General features: G+C 33.3%; 2 protein-coding genes across 2 annotated transcripts; both read right to left on the reverse strand.

Annotated features, from left to right (window-relative positions):
* Nucleotides 1-11,525: 11,525 nt before the first annotated feature.
* LOC131651259 (uncharacterized) lies at nucleotides 11,526-11,936 on the reverse strand. Its single transcript, XM_058920932.1, has one exon. It carries the CDS (start codon nucleotides 11,934-11,936, stop codon nucleotides 11,526-11,528), a length of 411 nt encoding a protein of 136 aa, XP_058776915.1.
* A 1,334-nt stretch (nucleotides 11,937-13,270) lies between these two features.
* LOC131648171 (bifunctional riboflavin kinase/FMN phosphatase-like) lies at nucleotides 13,271-16,691 on the reverse strand. Its single transcript, XM_058917957.1, has 10 exons — nucleotides 16,419-16,691; nucleotides 16,139-16,328; nucleotides 15,839-15,969; nucleotides 15,636-15,705; nucleotides 14,859-14,924; nucleotides 14,584-14,735; nucleotides 14,409-14,486; nucleotides 13,913-14,046; nucleotides 13,652-13,744; nucleotides 13,271-13,560 (listed from the first exon to the last, which is right to left on the reverse strand). The coding sequence occupies exons 1-10, from the start codon at nucleotides 16,507-16,509 to the stop codon at nucleotides 13,471-13,473; spliced, it is 1,095 nt and encodes a 364-aa protein (XP_058773940.1). The 5' UTR covers nucleotides 16,510-16,691; the 3' UTR covers nucleotides 13,271-13,470.
* Nucleotides 16,692-22,349: the final 5,658 nt, after the last annotated feature.

Genomic DNA, 22,349 nt, shown 5'->3' on the forward strand with positions numbered 1-22,349 from the left:
TAATAAAGGTGGGAATATGTATTACTAAGCCCATTAGTGGATTTAAGTTAGTAAGAGTAATACAAAACGAGAGATATAGAATTAGAAAGAAGAGAAGTGAAAAAAGAAGAGGATAGAAGAAAATAAGAGAAAAGGGAGAAAAGAGGAGAAGAGAAGGAAAAACCCTAGAGGTGTCTTCATCTAAGATAAAGGTGAGAATTCTTTGAATCATGAGTTTATATAATGATGGGTGATGGGTAGAAGCATACAAATAGGGATTTTGTTCTTGAAATTGCTAGATTTGAAATGTTAGGGTTTGGATTTGGATTTGGATTCAAAACTTTTGTGTTAGAAATCATGTTTTAAGGTTCCTAATTGTTGATACATGTTAGATAGAGGTTGTTATGTATTTAATTTGTATTATAGTGATATTTAGATAAGATTTTGAGGGGATTTGAGTGGGAACTCGAGAGCTGCTCACAGGAAAAATGCATGATTTTTGTAAAATTTCAAAAATTCATAACTTGAGTTTCAGGTGTCCGTTTGACTCACCATTCGAACTTGGAGTAACCGAATACAGTGTAATTTCTTGTAAAAATGGTTTCATATTCTGGAAATAAATCTATTTTTTGTGTAATGAGATTTTATGGTATCAGTGCATGATGCCAGTGTTTGCATTTTCTTTGAAACTGTAACAATTCATATCTTTTGAACCGTAACTGCATTTGAGTCCCCGTTCGAAGTGTTAGGAATCTAATGCCACATTATTTTCAATAAAAATGTTCTTGTTGGCAATAAGTGATTTAATAATAATGTGATTAGGTAAATGACTTGTAATTGTGTTGTTTGGTTTGAGAATGTGTGTTGGATGTGAATAACATTTTCTGGCTTTATATGCTATATGTTATTTGTGATGTGTTGAGATGGTTAATGCTATTTGAATGCATTTTGGTGATGATAATAAGATTGAATGGATAATCTTAATTGCATATGTTTGTTGGTATTTGCACATGCATTTATGGGGAGCTTATACTTCGAGTTTTAGTGGTTCTGGTCCTATGGTGGGGATCTGGAACTATGACATATATGTTCATATTGGTGGCTCTGATTCTAGTGGGGATATGTAGCGAGGTGAACCTGATGTTCACGATTGATACCACATACATATTGCATTGAGTTGCATTTGAGTCACATGAGTCGATGTGAAGATTGTGTTTTGATATGAAATATATGATCATTAATTTAATTGTTACATTTTGTTATTGTGGTTGATTATCTTTGGTATCTTGAATTGTGGAGCAATGTTGCATATATGAATATATGAGATGTATTGAAAAATGTTGAATACAATAATATGTGAAGTGTGATGAATTCAGAATGTACATGTTTGTTATGCATTACTTATTATTATTATTATTATATATTTTTATGATGATATGAATTCTCACCCTTCTATTGGAATGGTGTTTTCTACGACATCACTCAGGTACTCAAGATAGAAGTGCTTCTCGCAATGATTAGCCGAAGGAGTTAGCTTTAGCTTAGCTTTATCTTAGGTAGTGAGTCGTGCTCTGGTCATGTAACATGGGGGTTATTTGAACTCATGTTATTGTTTTGAGAGATACTTATGAAAATAAATGTGATCTTGCTAATTTTAATCTAATCTTGCTACATAATTATAGTATTTCCCTTGGGGTTAGAAGGGAGTGTTACAAAGGGTGCCATGGCCATGACAGGTAACCCGTCATGGAACCTAGGCTCAATTTTGGAGTCAGTCGTCACACAGGTGATGTGTTTGTGTTTTGATGCTGGTGGCGGGCGCAATGCCCGTGACAGGTAATCTTCCATGTATTTGCAACTTGCATAAATTAGCTATTTGCTTGTATTAAATTACAGTTTCAATTATTTCGCCTTATATAGACTATTGGCTACTATTGGGTAATGTATGATGTTGTTTTGATGTGCATTGATGAATAAAAAATATTTTTTAATCGATTTTATGAACTATGTAACGAATGGTGAATATGTGTGAATGTGTTAATGATGTTGTAATGAGTTATTGTGTGCACTGTGAAATATTGGCTGCTATATGAGCATAATTATGTTGTTGGTTTTGATTGTTGGTGGTTGTTGAATAATAATTTGGTACGGGGTTATTATATAGTTGCCAATGCATGTTGTTTAAGGTAGGTTGGACCTTAAACGTTGTAGTTGAGTTGCATTTACTTGTATGACACACATCATATGTCGATGTTGTTGTGAAAGATATGAGTTCACAAGTTTGGTGCAGGATTTTGTGACTTGTCCCAAGCTCGGTGTTGGGGATTGAAGCTTAGTGTTGGGTCTTGGAGCTCGGTGCGGGACTCGGGATTCGGTGATGGGCCTGGTTCAAACAAAAAACCATTTGTTGAGTTCGTACCACATGCATATGCATCAAGTTACATAGTTAAGTCGTCTGTTGAGTGTGTTTGCATCATTGTCGCATTTGCAAATGATTATTTGGTGATTGTATTAAGTATGTTGTTGGATCAGGAATGAAGATGTTTCCCTGACATACCTTATATTGTGTTTTTAAGCTCTTTAGCTTATGTTGTTATAATTTATGTATTAGTATCCTCATATGATGTATTTTGTACCATGATACATTCAACTTTTGTCCTTATACTAATACTTATTTTGTTTCTGTTGTCTATGTATGATTTTTATATACTTAGTTATGACACCATTATGTATTATTCTAAACCTATATGTATGGGGTGTTACCGATTTTTAGCTATTATACAATAAAATTCAAATTACATATTCACATAAAAATAAAAATTACATCTCCATTATATTTAGTGGAAATTATAGTTGTAAGAAATAAAAGTTTGCCTAACAATTAGGAGGAATTAGCTATACGAAAATCATACAATTATTTTGGTAATAGTATTTTAGTAACCATAACATGCAGTTCATAATAATCATTGGTATGCATTATTATGAAAATCGTAAAAAAACATAATTATTTCATCTTCAACTTTCGGCGAGTGTTCAGAGGCGTGAAGCTCTCCTCTGTCTTGCCTACTTTCTTGAATGCGGTATTGTCTTTGATGGGGGGAGGTATACTTATTTTTCCTCTGGTGGTGTGGACTTTCGGCATTGGGAACACACTCTTTGACATCATGCGCCTTCTTCTCAGTATTGCTCTCCTTGCCTTTTATGTAACATTCTGCTATGGTTACCACTTCCGCTAATTGAAAGTGTTGGCTTTAAGGAGAGAGACTCATTAAAGTGTCTCGCCTTAAGTCCATTTAGGAACGCCCCCGCGAACATTTCTTGATTTGTGGGAACGACCCTGATGGTGGCTTCATTAAACTGGGCGAGATAGTCCCTTAACGGCTCTGACATACCTTGTCGTATGTTAAACAGGCTGGTGGTGGACATCTCTAGTGTATGATTCTGACAGTGTAGTTCATCCAAGGTAGCAAACATCTTCACTAAGGCATTGACATCACAGGTACCACTAGTATCCTCCAGCATAGGGGATAAATCCTTCTTGTTAACCAGGGTTCAAAAAGGTTAGATATAGGAGAGGAAGGTAACATTGAGTATGTGATTGTGGCATGACTCGGTGTGACTCTTTTATTTTTATATATATATTATTGAGTTATAATTAGTTCCATTTTTTAAAAAATAATTTAATTAATAGTCGAATTAAATAAAAATTACCAAATTACAAAGAAATTTTTTTCTATTATAATTATGAATTTTTTTTAAACAACCATGTATTAGAAAAAAATTACGCAAATAACCATACTTCGGAAAAAATTACGCAAATAACCAAGTTTCAGAAAACATTGACACCAAGGCGCCATGTGAGATGGCGCCACCATTGTATCAGAGGAAGGGAGGTGCCATTTGGGATGGCTCCTATGTACAACTTTTCTGAAATAAGCCATCTCAGATGGCGCCTTGGTGCATTTTCAAATGGAAAATTAAACAAAAATATACAAGGAGGCGCCATATGAGATGGCTCCTCCTCCTAAAAGTTGAAGGGGGGCGCCATTTGACATGGCTTATTGGGACTGAGTGTGCCATGTCAGATGGCGCCTAGGACTAAAAAAAAGGGAATAAGCCATATGAGATGGCGCCTTGGTGTTAAGGATTTCAGAAACCTGGTTATTTGCGTAATTTTTTTCGAAATGTGATTATTTGCGTAATTTTTTTTAATACATGGTTATTTTTTTAAAAAAAAACTATAATTAAGAAATTTTTTTATTTAATTGAACTATTAATTAAATTATTATTTTTTAATTGAACTATTAATTAAATTATTTTTCTTTTAATTGAACTATTAATTGAATTATTTTGTAAAGATAAAATCAATTATTGCTTAGTAAAATAAATTTTACTTCTTTTGCTCACTTTCTCATAGTATTATTAAAGTTATGTCTTACTTTACAATAACTTATTTAAATAATCAATTAAACTAAAAAGTTTCTTAATTGAGAAATATCTAACTCCGTATTTTTTAAATATGCAGAAATTATAGAATTTAAATTCTATAATTTACTCTATACCAAACATCTATACAGGCTTGGTAGATTCCCATAACATTAATTAATTCATATGAATATAAATTATATTATTGGCCAGCAGCAAAAGCTTCAACAGGGAAAGTTTTGGTTATACCAGAAGGAGTCTTGAAATGAATCTTTGCAGTTGGTTGTTCATCGACCGTAATCGTGTTAACCGGAGGCCATAACATGAGTTCTATCCCTTTCACGCCTTTAAGTTTCGGAACATTCTTCTTTGAAATGTAACATGTTATATGTGTATCATAGCTCACAAGCTTGTTTATCAGATTGAACTTATGCTCCACTTTTTCTCCTGCAGAATCCATATGTAACCGGTTGGTTTCACGTAACCGATTTCGACTATATCGGCGACAGGGAAAAGTCCTTCCGGTAGTTTGAATTCTTGAAGAGAAACTGCTGCTTAGAGATTCGTCGTGTCCTTTTGTCACAATGGTTTCTTCTTTCTCTTTCTCTGTCATTAACTAAAAAAAATAAACGTCGTTATTTACGGGATGCCATTAACTAACTTCACAATTGTATTAAAAGTAAATATCATTAACCACTTATTTTATTTATAATTCATTAACCACTTTCACTACATCATTAATCAATAAAATACATATAATTAACCATATTCTAACACTAAATTATAAATGTATTAATCAACTTTTACACTTCATTAACTAACTTTATTTTATATTATTTAATTTTTTTTTATGTTTGAGAATTCATTAATCAATTTTATACATAATATTAATCAAAATTGGTTTACCACGTAAGATTTAATATTTGATATCAGAACACTCAATAATCAAACTATAAACTATATTAACCAATTTAAAACACTCAATTAACCAATTTTACTTTATAACTAAAAACTATTTTTTATTTCAAAATATATATTAATCAAACTCTGAACTATATTAACCAAATTTTGATATTTTATTAACCAAAATAATTTATAAAAGTAGAAAAATATTAAAAAATTAAAAGGAAAAAAAATTGTTAATAATGAACAGTATATTGGATATAAATATATGAATTAATGTAAAGATACTTTCTCTTTCAATTATATCTACACTATAGATTTAGAAAATTTCTTTACCCACCTCCCTATGGGGTCACCCCCAGCGAAAAACCAAAACTGCCCCTGCTTCGGAGATGCATCTCCGAAGTTTTTTTTTTTTTTTTGAATTTTCATACATTTCGGAAATGAATCTCCGAAAACACCAAAAAAATGGTGTTTTCGGAGATGCATCTCCGAAGTTAAAAAAATTTAAAAACGTGAATATTTTCGGAAGTTCATTTTCGAAAATATTCCTGCATATACAAATTTCCCTCCTTCACTATTTCATCATTTTTCTCCAAAACATCTCAAAACCCTCTCCAAAACCCAATCAATCTCCATCCATTTTTCGCACTAAAATCAAGTTTCAAACCGTTGATCACGTTAAAGGGAGCATAGAAAGCTACAATTTCAGGTAAACATCACTCATTTCATCCCCTATTTCACTACATTGATTGATAAATTTTATGCTGAAACTGATATGGTTCGGAAGTTCATTTCCGAAATATATTACCTAATAAATTTCGGAAATGAACTTCCGAAATATGCCCTGGCAGTTAAAAAAAAACAGTTTTGGCCAATTTTGCTAATTTATTCATTTGTTAGGTATGGTGCATCCGGACAACATTGTGCGAGACGATGGAGTATTAGTTCCGGAAATTGTCAACGTTAATAACGATCCGGTTATTGACGTTACTCCTATGATCAATGCGGTCGATGTTCGGCAACATTTTACAAATGATTGGAGCTTCGGTAGTCGCGAACAATTGATTGATTGGGTTCGGAAGGAAGCTAACAAACATGGATTTGGAATTGTTATTTTAAGGTCGGACAACGAAAATAGTAGGTGGAAGGCTTTCGTTGTTTTGAATTGCGAACGGGATGGTAGTTATGTACAATCAAACCGGGTGCTAAAACACGAGGACACGGGATCGAGAAAGTGTGGGTGTCCGTTTAAGTTGCGTGCTACTCGGAGGGTTGATGATTTGTGGCGGTTAACCGTAATTTGTGGAATTCATAATCATGCCTTGGATGTCAAGTTAAACGGACATCCAATGACGTGTCGTTTGTCCCGCGAAGAGAGGAATGTGATATCGGACCTAACGATAGTCAAAGTGGCGCCTCGCAACATACTTGCCGATTTGAAGCGTAAGAATCCGGATAGCGTTTCAAATATCAAGCAAGTTTACAATGAACGGCACAATCTCAAAGTATTGAATATGGGCCCTCGGTCGGAAATGCAACAACTTTTGAAACTACTAGACGATAACAAATATGTTTCAAGCTTCCGAACCTCCGAGGATAAAGTTACGGTGCGTGATATTTTTTGGACTCATCCCGAAAGTATCAAATTATTCAACACATTTCCAACCGTTCTAGTCATGGATTCGACGTACAAGACAAACAAATATAGGCTTCCGCTTCTAGAGATAGTCGGTGTGACCTCGACGGACAAGACTTATTCGGTGGGGTTTGCTTTTTTGGAGTGTGAAAAAGAAGACAACTTTACGTAGGCCTTGGGAATTTGCAAGTCTTTGTTAGTTGATCAAGAGGTTATGCCAAACGTCATTGTCACCGATCGGGACAATGCTTTGATGAATACGGTCGATACCGTCTTCCCGACATCTACCGCTTTACTTTGCCGGTATCACATAACTTGCAACGTGAGAAGCAAGTTGAAACCCGCGGTTGGGACAAAAGATAGGCCGGATGAAAATGGTAAAGTTGTCAAAGCCGGTGTTGTGGTTGATAGGATAATGGCGGCATGGAGGGAAATTTTGGATGCATACTCCGAAGAGGTGTATACCGAGAAATTGGTACACTTTAGGTCTTTGTGTTGTTCCATTAAGACTTTTTGTCATTACGTCGAATCCACAATTCTTGACAAAGTTAGAGAAAAAGTCGTGTGCGCTTGGACAAATCGGGTTAAACATCTTGGTTGCACCACGACTAACCGAGTTGAATCCGCACATGCGGTCTTCAAGAGGTGGTTGGGTAATAGCAAGGGAGATTTGTGTCGGGGATGGGACACCGTCAACCAAATGCTCCAAAATCAACACAATGAAATTCAAACATCATTCGGTCGGAGCAAGACGGTTATGGAACACCGGTATAAGGGCCAAATTCTATTCTCCCAATTGATTTACAACATATCTCGAATGGGTTTGAATTTTTTGTTTCATGAAGCTAAGCGGTCGGAGACCACGGGGACGGATAGTTCATTATGTGGGTGCACCATTAGAAAGACATACGGCCTTCCATGTGCTTGTATACTTGCAAAAAAGAAAAAGTTGAATTCACCCATACGCTTGGATGAGGTAGCCGACCATTGGAAGAAACTTTGTTTTGATGATTTTGACCCGCCGAAAGAAAATGACTCCAAAATCACCATCTCCGACGAGTTGGAAGTGATAATGGAGAAGTTTGCTAAAGCGGACGACACAACAAAAATGCATATAAAAGAACAATTGCGAAAGATCGCATTTCCGGAGACCACCGATTTGAAACCGCCATCTCAACCGGTTAAGACGAAAGGTGCACCGAAAAAGTCCAAAATTACACAAGATGACACGTCAACAAAACGATCTCCTTCCTACTTTGAACATGTTGATACATCGTTCCCGGAAATTCATGAGACACCTAAGTCCAAGTGTAGTGGTAACAAAGGTGCCCGTATTTCGAAGCCACCTCGCACACTGCCGATAAAAAAATCACCCATTGTCTACATTGATGAGATGCCACTTTTTATGCACAAATATATCGATAACATCGTTGATGTTGGAGGCGACGACAATTGTGGATATCGGGCCGTTGCGGGTTTGCTCGGTAAAGGGGAAAATAATCACACTTTAGTCCGACGGGAACTTATTGCGGAGTTGACTTCGTATCGGGACATCTACGGCCGACTATATGAAAATCAAGAAAAGTTTGCGAAAATTCATGATTCACTTGTTCCATCACTTACCGGTATCGCTCCGGTCTCGAAGTGGATGTCATTCCCCGATATGGGTCATCTAATAGCAAGTGCATATGATATTGTATGCGTCGATTTGACGAGGTTTGGACTAAGTGAGACTTTCTTTCCACTTCATAGTCGACCGCCATTGGACTCGTCGGGCCGGATCATATGCATCGGGTATCTACGATCGCGGCACTTCGTCCAAGTGTTTTTGAAACCGGGGTGTCCTATACCGGCTACTTGTTGTTAATGGACCGCACATCGTTCAAATGAGGCGGAGACTTGGCCGAATCCTTTCGTTTCAAGAATGGCGGAGTTTGAAGAAATTATGAGCCAAGAGCGCGAGCAAAATAGAGAGCGGTCGAAAAACGTGCCTATTTTGGACTAAGGATCCACCGATTGGTTCGGTGAATTTTAGTTCGTTTCGGATCGTTTTTGGTTTGTAATGACCATTTTTATATGTATTGTTGTTTATCATGTAAAATCGGACCGATTCAATACATATATAATATAAGTATGTTTTATGCCATCTTTGTCTAATTTATGTTTAATGTACCTTCCATTTGTTCAATTTACACAACACACTAAGCAATCAACAAAATGCAAAATTTATGTCTGTTTCTGCATAATTCGGAAATGAACTTCCGAAATATACATCTCTGCCTCCTAATTTCGGAAGTTCATTTCCGAAAAGTTCCCTGAGGCAGGGTAAGGTTGTTGGGCCATCAATGCTCCAATAAGTCTATAAATACTACACACTCTTCTTCATCCTCTTCACACCACAAAACACAAATGACACAAACCTACCCCCACCTAGCATTCGTGTACTTTGAAACTGGCTACCCGATGTCGTTCCAATTTCGCTTCTCGCGCGACACGCCGTTTGCGGAGTTGATACCGTCGCTCAACACGCTTTTGCACTATCCCGAGAATCGAAAGGTTGTCAAGCTCGAGTACCGCTCACCATCTCTTAACGACGAGGGAGGCATTAAGTTCACACCTTTTGAGATCAAGAACGACGAAGCTTTAGCGGTTTTGTGGACAACGTTCGACCGATTTTCTTCGAAAGGCCCGATCGAGTTGGACGCGAAACTTCAAAGATCGGCGGACGACGTTATCAAAATGTTGACTCATCCCCACCTACCCGTGTTCAACAATATGTAACTTTAATTTTCAGTAATATTATCGTTGTAATCTTCACCCGATTAAATAAAGCGAATCGTTGTTGTTTTTCATTTTTCTTCTGTCCAGACATAAATTCGGAGGTTCATTTCCGAATTCCCTCAAGGGGGGTGCGTTCGGAGATGAACTTCCGAAAACACCACATTTTCTGAAAAGTAACTTTATTTCGGAGATGCATCTCCGAAATCAATATTTTATATTAAAAAAAACACGTTTTCGGAGATACATTTCCGAAAACACCTTTTTTTATAAAAAAAGTACCTTTTCGGAAATGAACTTCCGAAACAAGGGGTAGTGTGGTAAATTCACCAGGGGTGGGCAAGAAGGTTAGGAGGTGGGTGAAGAAATTTTCTAGATTTATAGAATTTTATTTTTATTTATTATATTTAATAACTTTTTTCTATTTTTTAATACAAAATTACAAATACACGCATACCGACGATGCTATATTCTGGATGGTGTAAGTACGCGGTGTATAATCTTTGGTGTCAAAATAGCAAATCTCTATAAGTAATGAAGAATCTTTGGTGTCAAAATAGCAAATGAAGGACAATGTTTGTGTTTGGTTGTTTCATAAAAAACGTTTGTGCTAGGTAGAGATTGAAGTAGTGTTCAATTAGGCTTTGATAAGGATATGTTATGGATCTGTCTGTTGGATATTGTAGATTGAGGTCATATGTATCTACTAGGTTCATTTTTTAATTGAATTACAAAATAGTTAGAAATATAAATAAAGAGGTTTAGGGATAGGTGGATATTTCAACTGATATCTATAATTCTATGGGCCTGTTTGTTTTGGCTTTTTTTAAAAATGATTTTTATAGTGTTATTAAATTTTGTGAAAAATTATTTTACAAAGAAATTTTTTATAAAAGCTTCAAATGAAAAATCTGTTTGAATAGTTATTCTTAAAATGTGATTTTAGGTATTTCATCTATCTATGGGGAAAAATTTGGATATCAAAATTTCAAAAAATCACTTAATTTTGAAGCTATTTCAAATAGATTTTCATAAAAATCATTTTTGAAATACAACTTTCTGAAAAAATTATGATTTTGACTAAGTTTTGGTCTTCAATTATGTATGTTTATGTTATAGGATGTCAAATTAATTGTTTCATTTTAGAAAAAACGAATATAAAAAACTTGTAATATTTTGAAAAACGGTTTTAGAAAACCTATTTTAAAAAATACAAAGATAAAATCGATTCGGTCAGTTTGATTTGCTGAGTATATTCTTTTTGTGCGTATTTTTTTTATGAAATATATTAAGATTTTAGACACGCATTCTATAATATGTCCGTTCCACCTCGTTCCGTTTTTTTTTAATTTTTGCGGACGTTGACATTAACAAATATTTTTTTAAAAAAAATTAACCGTGTAAGGCGGCCCGTATGTCCATCTCGCTCTCATTTTTTTGCAGAACAAACGAAGATTTTAGACTCGCATCCTTGACGAGGTCTCTTAAGTCTAAAATTACAGCCAAGATATTGGGTTCATTGTTGGAGCCATTGATCTTGTATGAGTTGCTCATGGCAGTACCAAAGATGAAATTGGAATTGGTGGATTAGAACTTTAAGGAATAATGTGTGCACGATGCATTAATAATAAGAAAGAAAACATTTAGATTCAACACTCCTTGATAATAAAGCATAAATTCAATTCAATTACACCAAACAAAGCATAAAAAGAAAGCAATTATTCTTTTATTCTATACCAAACATCTATATAGGCTTGGTAGATTCCCATAACATAAATTAACTCATATGAATATAAATATATTACTGGCCAGCAGCAAAAGCTTCAACAGGGAAAGTCTTGGTAATCCCAGCAAGACTCTTGAAATGAATCTTCCCAGTTGGTTGTTCATCGGCGGTAATCTCGTTAACCGGAGGCCATAACATGAGTTCTTTCGCTTTCACTCCTTTAAGTTTCTTAATCTTCTTCTTGGAGATGTAACCTGTTATCTCAGTATCATAGCTCACAAGCTTGCTTATCAGATTGAACTTATGCTCCACTTTCTTCTTCTGCAGAATCCATATGTAACCGGTCGGTTTCACGTAGCCGATTTCGATTATATCGGCGAGAGGGAGAAGTCCTTCGGGTAGTTCGAATTCATGGAGAAGTGAAACTGCTGCTTTGAGAGACTCTTCGTGTCCGGTCTTGACAATGGCTCCTTCTTTCTCTGCCATGGTGATGTGAAGAGAGGAAATGTTTTGTGTTAAGGTTGTTGTTGGAGAGGTTTTGTTTTTGTGTGTGTATATATAGGGTATAGTTAAGGTGATGGAAATAATGAAGGGCAACGCTTGTGTTTGTTTGTTTCAAAAACAACGTTTGTGCTTGGTAGAGATCGAAGTAGGTTTCTTTGTGTGTTCCGTCCAATTAGGCTTTGATAAGGATATGTTATGGATCTACCTCTTGGATATTGGAGATTGAGGCTATCTGTCTCTACTAATTTCATTTTTGTAATTGAGGCATCAATAACAAAATATTGTTATGCCTACTAATTAAGTATACTAATTAAGTATATGATGTGAAACTTTTAACACACAATCCTCACATTTAGGATTAGAAAATTAGAGCGTGAAACTAAATAGCGTATAGTTTGATAGATGAATTATCATATCAGATGATTATTTTAAAGATGATTATCTTAAACGAGACTCTTATATTATGTTTAAATTTACGGGTTAAGTCTAAGTCATCTTTATAAAATTAATTTATAGGATAAAAATTGTCCTTAGTTATAGAATAAATTGATATGTTTAGATTATATATTTGATAAAATTATTATATAATGTGGAAAATAAAAAGATTTGCTTTTATTAATTGTTTTTTCTTTTATTATTGTACTAATGTAAACAAGTTGATACAACATTTTAAAAAAACTTTAAAAAATAAAAAGATTTTTAAAATATAAAAATGTAATAATTATTTGAGATTAAAGATGGTGTGGTTGTTTGATGGATTAAAACTAAAATTTTTATCTTTTCTAAGAATGTTAATGTCAGATATTTTATTCCCATCCATTTCTTTGGTAAGTTAGTAAGGTTCCTAGAAATGTTTTTTTTTTTTACTTTTGTTTTATTTATAATTTTTAAATTTTAAAAAATAAATGTGTTAAAATAATATAGAAATGGATAGTTATATTTGGTTATTTTTTAGATTTGCACCCTTCGTCAAGAGAATAAATATTTACAATATCATGAGTAAATTATATTCTTTGGAATAAAATATACCTAAAATAATTTATTAAAATTTAAAACAAACTTTGAAATGTAGGATTCTCAAACTCACATTTTCTATAATACAAATTGAATCCATTAAACAAAAACCCCGTTTAGGTTTTACAATTAACAAATAAATATTAATTTATTTGATAAAATTATTATATAATGTGGAAAAATGGAAGCAAGAGATTTCTAGCTCCTACACAATAATATTCAAATTACATATTCGCCACACAAAAAATGAAATTCCATCTCTACTGTTTTTAGAGGAGATTATAACTATAAAAAATAAAAGCTAGCCTAACATTTAGTATGAATTAGCTATACGGAAATCATACAATTATTTGGCAATAGTATTTTAGTAACCATAGATGCATTTCCTAATAATCATTAGCATGCATTATTATGAAAACTGCAAAAAAGTTACATAATTATTCCATCTTTCAACTTGTAACTGAGTCACTTATATTGTCTGCTCCATATGAAGCCTTTGGTATCAAAAACTACTGAATGATGGCAAATCTAGGGAAGCTTTTGCAATGGACTTGTATTCTTCAAGTTTCTCCATTTCCACTGACCCAAGTTTCTGTTACAAATAAAAGGCTGTGAATATTTTATCCTTTCAAACTGAAAATTAGTATCCTGGTTAGATACTTCCATCAAAATATCACCATTACCTTGTTATCCCATGCTTTTATGTAGCCAACAAGACAGATTTGCATATGCTGCTCAGATATCGTGTCAGTGTTTGCATCAATAAACCAAACATTCTGCAAAATTAGTCCCCATAATATGCATTAGTTAGTTAATAATTAATATTAAGTTAATATTAATTTGACACACTCATGGTTTATCATGTATATTGCTCACTTTAGATATTATGCGCATCATCAAAGAATCAAAGAAGAAATTGTTTAGTTATATAATTGAGTACTTACTACTTTTTTGTTTGAAACACTTGAGAAGTCCAAACTAATGTTAACCAATGTCTTCACGTTCCTATCTGCATCAACTTTGGCCCAACCGAAGTAAATCCCAATAACTTGATCAGGAATACCAAATGCTACATTCTCTGGATTAAGGAATTCAACTATGTTAGTTAGAATGAATACCATGTTAAACTTTTTTAGAAAATGAAACTTAAAGAGATCAAATGCAGTGTTTTAAAAACAGAACAGGACAGTTTAACCGATTGAACCTTGAACAAAAAGTTATTACGGATAGGTTAATTTGGCATTACAATTGTAGTTTCTTCCCGGTTTGAGTGGTTTACGACAATCGAACCATGACTCAGATTTCTCCATTTCGGTTTTTAAAACACGGCTATATCAGCCACATTCTATATGTGAAAACTAATCAAGAAAGGATTAAAAAAATTTGTTCATGGAACTAAGTTTATGAATGAAGTGAGAAAAGGTTAGGAGTTTCAAAAACCTTTGGTTTCAAGGAGAGATCCTGTAACATACAAGCCACTCAGATGAATTGGCTCAATAGGCAATGCATTATCGACCCCTGCCATTGTTAATTTGAGAAATTAATATGATAAGAGAACGCGTTATTAATTACTGAAATTCATCAACATATATGTAAGAATTAATAGGGGCATTACAATCATCAAAAGGTGGAAGGCCCCATAGCTCAGGTTGAAACTCTAAAAGTGAATTAAGAGTAACATTTGCCAGCTTACAACAATCCGATTCACCGCGAGACGGTACTGCGACTATCTTCGTTTTTGCAGCATGAGCTGCTTTGACACCAACCCTGTTAAAGCACATTGCAGAACATATATGTTACCAAAAATATGATTATAACACGAGAAATCCAAGTGGCTGCAGAATACGAAATGACTCATTCAGAGAGCTACAGAGATTCTGGAAGACTTACAAGGAATCCTCAAACACAAGGCAGTTCGTTGCATTTACACCCATTCTCTTGGCAGCTTCTTCAAACCTGTAACAATTAGACTTGGTTACAAATATGATGAAACTAGAAGAGTATAAATTATAATTCACTTAGAAATTGACATTTCTACTAAACAATAGACTGAGAAAAGTAGGAAAACTTTGGGAGATCTTGAGGAAAAGCTATATAATCCATTATTTAGTTTTAATCACGAGGTTTTAAATTGCAGTCGCACGTGCCGCTAATTTATTAGGCATCTCATAACACACACCTCGCCTATTGTATCCCTAAAATCTCGTATCTATCTTATCATCAACTCTCCGTTACTTTCAAACATCTATAATCTTTTAAAATACTCTCTAAATTTATGTTATAAAGAAAAAGAAAGATAGAAAAAATAATATGGGACCCAATGCAGCCGTCATATTCCATTTTGTTGCAGTCATTGTGATGTTGCAATGTGAAATTTTCTACGATTTACAATCAAATGCAATCACAGGCTAATGTGGTTGCACACTGCCGTAATCATAGTATTGAAGTCGCATCTTATGATGCGTCCGCCATTTAAAACACTTACCGGGATGGGGATACTTTGTTACTACTTTTAAAAGATTGATAGGTTACGGTATTACAGATACTGAATGCCAATAGATCATTTAAAAGTGTCATTGTTTCCTAAAAGATATTGGAAAGGTTAAACTGTACAAGTCCATTTTACAGAGTGTAATTATAGACATTACTTATAGCAGATAATCTTACAAATCTGGAGCAGGCTTTCCAAATTTAACCTGATCATTTCCTAGAATTACAGAGAAGCTTTCTGTCCAACCTACAAAAATCAATTTTATCAAGTATCAAATATATAATTCTAAGTAGAAAACTACATATCAAGTGTTTCAACTTATTATTCTTAAGCCGAAATTAGCCTAATCCTCTAGTGCATATTTGAATTTGCAGAGTACCTTTATGGTGAGGAATTTTTGCATATATGTATTCTCTCAAGGAGTTTGAAGCAAGAGCCAACGGGACACCATTTTTCACGAAATGTTTGATGATTCGACTAGCACCAGGCAATGCTTTGGCTTCTCTCCACCTAAATCATTGAACATGTAAGCAATTAATCACCATTTATACATACACATAGTCATATATAATAAAGTTTATACAAAAATAGAAAGCAAACGAGCAACCAGATATGACGCTATCCCAAAACCCTAAATCCTAAACACTGAGCTCTGATGAGAAATACGAAGTATTACTACCTTTGAATATAGAGAGGGTTAATTTCTTTGATAAATTGATCAGGTGTTAATGAGAGCTGATAATCCTTAACAATTAAAGCTGCTGATTCCTTCTGTGTCATCCCTAATCTCTTATTTTCTTCCCTTTCCTTATTCACTTCCTTCCCATACTTTCCCAAAAAGTCCTTCAACACACCCCTTGTAGCCCTTTCTGTATACACCAATCATCAACACAAATTCAATATTCATAAAAGAATCAACAAAATTTCATAACAAGAGTGAATTACACAAATAAAAGTACCAGTATCGAGAAGAGTGCCATCTAGGTCAAAAATTACAGCCAAGATATTGGGTTCATTGTTGCAGCCATTGATCTTGCAACAGTTGTTCATGGCAGTAACAAATATGAGATTGGAATTGGTGGATTAGAAGTATAATGAATAATGTGTGAGTGTGATGACATGAAGTGATAGTTGATTTGATTATATAGCGTTGGCGTTATAATGAAGCATGTTCTTGCGGATATTCCATTGAAGAGAAAGAGTTTGAAGCGTTAGGGTTTGTTTCATTCAGTTTGTTAAACTGTTTCAAAAAATGATTTTAAAAATTAAAAAAAAAAACTGTTTTTGAAAGATGATAAAAAATAATTGTTTTTTCATAAAAAAAATTGTTTGTTTATCCTAATTTTAGAAACTTACTTGAAAATGAGAAGAAGAAAGACTTTGTTGGTAAAATTTACTTTATAATATGGTGCGTTAATTGAATAGATTTTTAACATAGTTAATCATAAAATTCATATGATTTAGCATAATATATTTTATTTAGATTTAATTATTGATCTCCTATTTTATTCACGAAATTGATTCACATGTTAAATTTAAATATTTTTGATATCTCTATTTTAAATTTAAATAGTTTTTGTCCCTTTTCATACTTTTACACTTAAAATTTACAATGTTTATATTTTTTTAAATGATAAAAAACATAACAAATCATTGAATATAAACATATTGTTGAATTTTATAGATAAAAATATAAATTAAAAAACGAATATCTTTTTGATTTTGTATGAAAAAAATGTGAAAGAAAGACAAAAAATATTTAAATTTAAAATAAAAATCAAAACTGTTTGAATTTAAAATGAGGACTAATTTTGTTAATCAAATAAACTTTAGGAACCAAAACTATAATTTAACCTTTTGTTTATTTTACATGGTGGAAGCATTTTTTATTTCTCTTAGATTTTGTTTGGGAGTTTGAATGGGAGGGAAAGAGATAGCTTTCAAAAAAGATTTTGTTTAAATTAAAATAATAATTATAATTAATGTATTTTTTATTTTTGAAATACTATAACAACAAAATTAGTATTTAAAAATTTTGTTTAAACCCTCCAAAATCCTATTCCAATACAAATTTTGAATTCTCCAAATTATGAAGTTTTTGGTGTTATAAAGAAAGGAAATTTCTTTGGCCACCTCCCAACCTTCTAGTTCACCTCTGGTGAAAAACCCAAACTACCCCTGACTTCGGAAATGCATTTCCGAAATGCAAGAAAAAGGTGTTTTCGGAGATGCATCTCCGAAAGCGCCTTTTTTTTTAAAACAGCATTTCGGAAGTTCATTTCCGAAATACTGCGCGTTTTGCAGATTTAGCAAAACACTCCCCCTCCCCCATTCATTTACCCTAATTCAACATCAAACACAACCAAATGAGAAATTTTGTGCAAACACTTCCAAGGCTACATCAAAGGCTCCAATAAGCTTCCTATACTACATTAAAAAGCACTCCAATCTCTTCAATCGGTAAGCATTTTGAGTTTTAGATCTATGATTAAAATTCATATTAGGGTGTTTACAAATAGCAAAAAATGTATTAGGTTAGGTTGGTACTGATATTTAGGATGTTTAGAATGTGTGGACATAGGTTTGAAGTTTGATTTTGGGGTCTGCCATTGGAGGTTGCAGAGAAGTTCTGCGCAGGGGTGTTTCGGAAGTTCATTTCCGAAAACACCTCCATCCCAGTTTCGGAAATGAACTTCTGAATTGTATCAGAAGTGCAATTTTTTTAGTTTTTTCTTTTGTCTCGCATATTAATCGATTTCAATTGTTTACAGGAACATGTCAGGCAACCAACCAGCACGCATCAGACAGGGTAGAGAGACCCAGACTGCGTCGGCTAGACGCGAGCGGGCGGCGGCGCAGCTGGCGTCGACAAAGGGACGGAGGCAGGGCCGGGGACGACGTGTGCGAGTTCCCGTGGACGTGGGAGAGGGTACCTCTTCATCTGGATCTAGGAGTCACATCCTCTGCTGAGACCCGACGTTCCCGGCGCTCCTAGGCCAGCACACGAGGAGATCCTGGAGAACCAGCAGGCCGAGGATGACCACGCCATTGATCTCATGCCGATCTGCCAGCGGATAGAGATCTTGGGCGGGACGCGTTGGATCGAGGTGTCGTTCATCAGGGTGGTCCAGAGGCAGTCGCCGTGATGGAGATGATCGTCACTGATGCGGGTCGTGCGACGACATACAGGCGGCAGAGGAGGTCCCAGGGAGAGAGGGTTAGGCACACTCAGTAGTGGTCGGGTTTATTTATTTTTTGTTTTCGGATTGTATCTTTAGCACACTATTTTTATTTGGATTTGGATCGGCTTGTATATATTACTTTTTTTATCATATTAGTTTTTTCTGTTTATATGTCGCTTATTTTATTTCCCGGTTTCCTTTAATTAAAAATACGAGACTGTTAAGAAAAACATAAAAAAAAACACAGTTTCTGCATAATTCGGAAGTTCATTTCCGAAACCCCCAAAATCTGAACAAAGGTGTTTTCGGAAGTTCATCTCCGAAAACACCCCCCATAAGGTGTTTTCGGAGATGCACTTCCGAATTGTGGAAATTTTTAAAAAAAAAATGCTTCGGAAGTTCATTTCCGAAGCAGGGGTAATTTGGGTTTTTCACTGGGGGTGACCCCCATAGGGAGGTGGCTAAAGAAATTTTCTAAAGAAAAACAAACCCTCCAAAACTCTTCCAACCAAAAGTTTTCTATTTTTTCATTCAATCCTTTTTATTTTTCAAAATCCTCTCCTCTCTTCCCCATCAAACTCTTAAACAAAGCCTAACTATTCAATTATATGTAATAATTATTATATTTTAAATAAATGTTATAATATATTAAAATTAATTTTAGATTTATATGAATTAAGAAAATACTCTAATAAATATTTTTTAAATAAAGATCGAATTGATTAAAAATATCATGATTTAAAATATAATTAAGATCATTTTTGTTAAACTTTATTTTTATTTAAGGATTTGTTTGTTTTAAAGTTTAAAAGAGTTTAAAGGTAGTGCAGTGACAGTGTAAACTAACTTTACACATACAACCAATCAAAATTCTTACACTTGCCGTGTTATATTAATTTTTTTAAATTAAAATTATATTTTAATTGGATACATGATTGTCATTGGTTGACAGTGTAAAAATAATTTACACTGTCACTGCATATCCCTTTTTCTCAGTTTAAAATATTTTTTAAATGATATTTTCAAAATTATTATTCTTGAGTATATTATTCCAATTTATATGGTTGAAATTTAAATTCAGAGTAATAATAAAATTTGTTTAACTTAAAATTATTAAAACATAAAAATAATAATAAATGTGAGTTGTAGTGAAAATTATAATTGATTAAACTTATTTTTATATAAATGTTATATTCCTATTCTTTAAATATTGGAATAAAAAAAAGAATCAAGTATAAATAAGATTTCTTAGAATAAAAGATATTTTAGAATTATTTTTTTAAAACTTTAATCATATTCTTAAGGATAGTTTTTTAAGCTTTGTATCACACACTTTAAGAATCATTGAAAAAAACTTAAAAAAAAAAAATCAAATGGTTAAAACTTGATGTAAATATTTTACTACTAAATAAAAAATATTTAAAATTTCTGTGCATCTAATCTTAAAGTAAAATGTAGATTTTATTATATTATGATTTGTCTTTACAGAATTTATCATGTTGTTATTATTAAAAAGTTATTTACACATAAAAAAATATTTTAAAAAAATGTCACAAACAACATTTAACTAACACCAGCAAGAACTTTTAAACAAAATTGAAACTTGAAAAATATAAGTGTACAAATTATCACATGCTGAGAGGACATTAATAAAAACATAATATTTAGAGGTGAAAAAGTTTCACATGATTACACAAATACTTCCTCCGGCCTTATTTATAAGCAAAGATTACTTTTTTAGATTCATTGAGTAATAAATGTATCTGATCTACATAGTAGACCAAATACATTTATTACTCAATGAATCTAAAAAAGTAATCTTTACTTATAAATAAGGCCAGATGGAGTATCATTAATGAAAAGTGTGAATTTTCTGTTTGTTTCCAAAACACTATTGAAAAGCAGGACACCGAAAAGATGTTTCTCTTTTACTCTTTTTAAATAGTGAAAAGCATTAAAAAGTCCTGCCAAATAAATATTTTAATTTTGTAAGTCTTAAAACCAAAATACTGCTTTTAAAAATCAAATCAAATAGACCTTATTCTTCAAGGAATTATATGTCACACCGCACATAACACTAATGGTTTGCCAAAATTACCTCGTACCGCCTTCATGTCAACCCCTCGTGACTCTAATGTATATAAATAATCAATTATAACACAATAACTAAAAAATTTATTTGTTACTTCTCAAAAATAAATAGTAGAAATATACGTGGGAATAGAGGTGTTCGCGGTGCGGTTTGGGCGGTTTTGACGAAAAAAATCATCCGAACCGCAAGAGAAAAAATAGTGCGGTTTGGTTTGGTTCGGTTGGCTTTTAAAAAAAATCCGAACCAAACCAAACCAAACTAATGCAGTTTGGTTCGGTTTGGTTGGTTCGGTTTTTTATAAATATTTTATTGAACCATACATATACATATAGATGACAACATAACTTTGTATTTAGACATTCATACATTATCAAATAACAACAAAACTCGTCATATTTTGACAATAACTTTCTATTTAATTTGTAAAAATTAAATTAGACAAAAGTGGAATAATAAACATAAAATAATAGTATAAAACAATATAAAAATTATTAGAATGAAACAAAAAAATAGAAGAGACGAGAGATTAGTGAAGGTGAAGAAGAAAAAATAAAAGAGTTGAATGATTAGAGAAGAAGATGTGCGATAAAAACGAAACTGAAATAGAGAACATTTGCATAGAAATGAGAAAATGTAAAAGAAAGAATATAAGAGAGTAGAGATTATAGAAAAAGAGGGAAGATGTATGTGACAAAGAAGGCGCGATAATGCTATTAGAGATTTGAGAAGATCGAGACTAAAATCATGTGTGTAAGGATGAGAAGATTGTTCTTAATCATAAGGTTAAGGTATTATAAATTTAAGTTTGGGTTGGATGTGAGTTAAGTAAAAGTTAGGTTGTAACATAATGCGGTTGGATTCGGTTTGGTTCGGTTTACAAAATACAAACCGCAAACCAAACCAAACCGTGCGGTTTTGTTAAAAGATGACCCAAACTAATCCGAACCAAATGCGGTTTTTTGCGGTTTCGGTTTGGTTTGGTTTGGTTTGCGGTTTTCTATTGGGTTGGTTTGGTTTTGATCACCCCTACGTGCGAATGATAAGTAAAACTTTGACGGATAATTTGGTTATACATATTATATAATTTTATCGGTTAAGAATTAAACTCTACAGTTTCACACAAATATTCCAATTCATATCAAAGTGGAGATACCCAATTCATTAAAGAAGATTATCACATGGGAGTATAAAATTGTTCCCCACCTTTTACTTACGGAAAACTTCCACAAATCACGCCACCATTTTTCATTAATCACTTTAATTGAACCCGTCCCATCACCCTTCTGTCATTGAAAACAATACCAAATAATATCTCCCTCGCTTGCATGTTTATGTAGTATTTCAGACTTCTTTCAAAACCTCTTACACTTGATTTTATCAACTACTTAACAGTTTACACAAAAATGTTGATAAAAACATTAACTTGCAGCTATATTATAGAGAAAAAATAGAAGCGAAAGCTACTTTCACAATTATTATTATTACATGAAATTCGTACTCATGCTACTTGGTTTCAGTTTTCCGCACTTGCTGTTCATTTGTTTGTTTCCACATTTTAGCAGCAAAAGAATTAGATGGATTCAAGTCATAACAGAATAATAATCAAGTGATCAATC

The sequence above is a fragment of the Vicia villosa genome, linkage group LG2 (assembly GCF_029867415.1).
Source record: "Vicia villosa cultivar HV-30 ecotype Madison, WI linkage group LG2, Vvil1.0, whole genome shotgun sequence".
NCBI classification, from domain to species: Eukaryota; Viridiplantae; Streptophyta; class Magnoliopsida; order Fabales; family Fabaceae; genus Vicia; species Vicia villosa.

Excerpts from the sequence above, each read along its gene's own strand:
- LOC131648171 (XM_058917957.1), bottom strand. The coding sequence starts at position 16,509 with ATGAACAACTGTTGCAAGATCAATGGCTGCAACAATGAACCCAATATC. Across the intron at positions 14,487-14,583 it reads CCTTCCACCTTTTGATGATT|GGGTCGATAATGCATTGCCT; the intron begins GTAATGCCCCTA and ends TAACAATGGCAG. Across the intron at positions 14,047-14,408 it reads ATCTCTCCTTGAAACCAAAG|AGAATGTAGCATTTGGTATT; the intron begins GTTTTTGAAACT and ends TCCTTAATCCAG.
- LOC131651259 (XM_058920932.1), bottom strand. The coding sequence starts at position 11,936 with ATGGCAGAGAAAGAAGGAGCCATTGTCAAGACCGGACACGAAGAGTCT.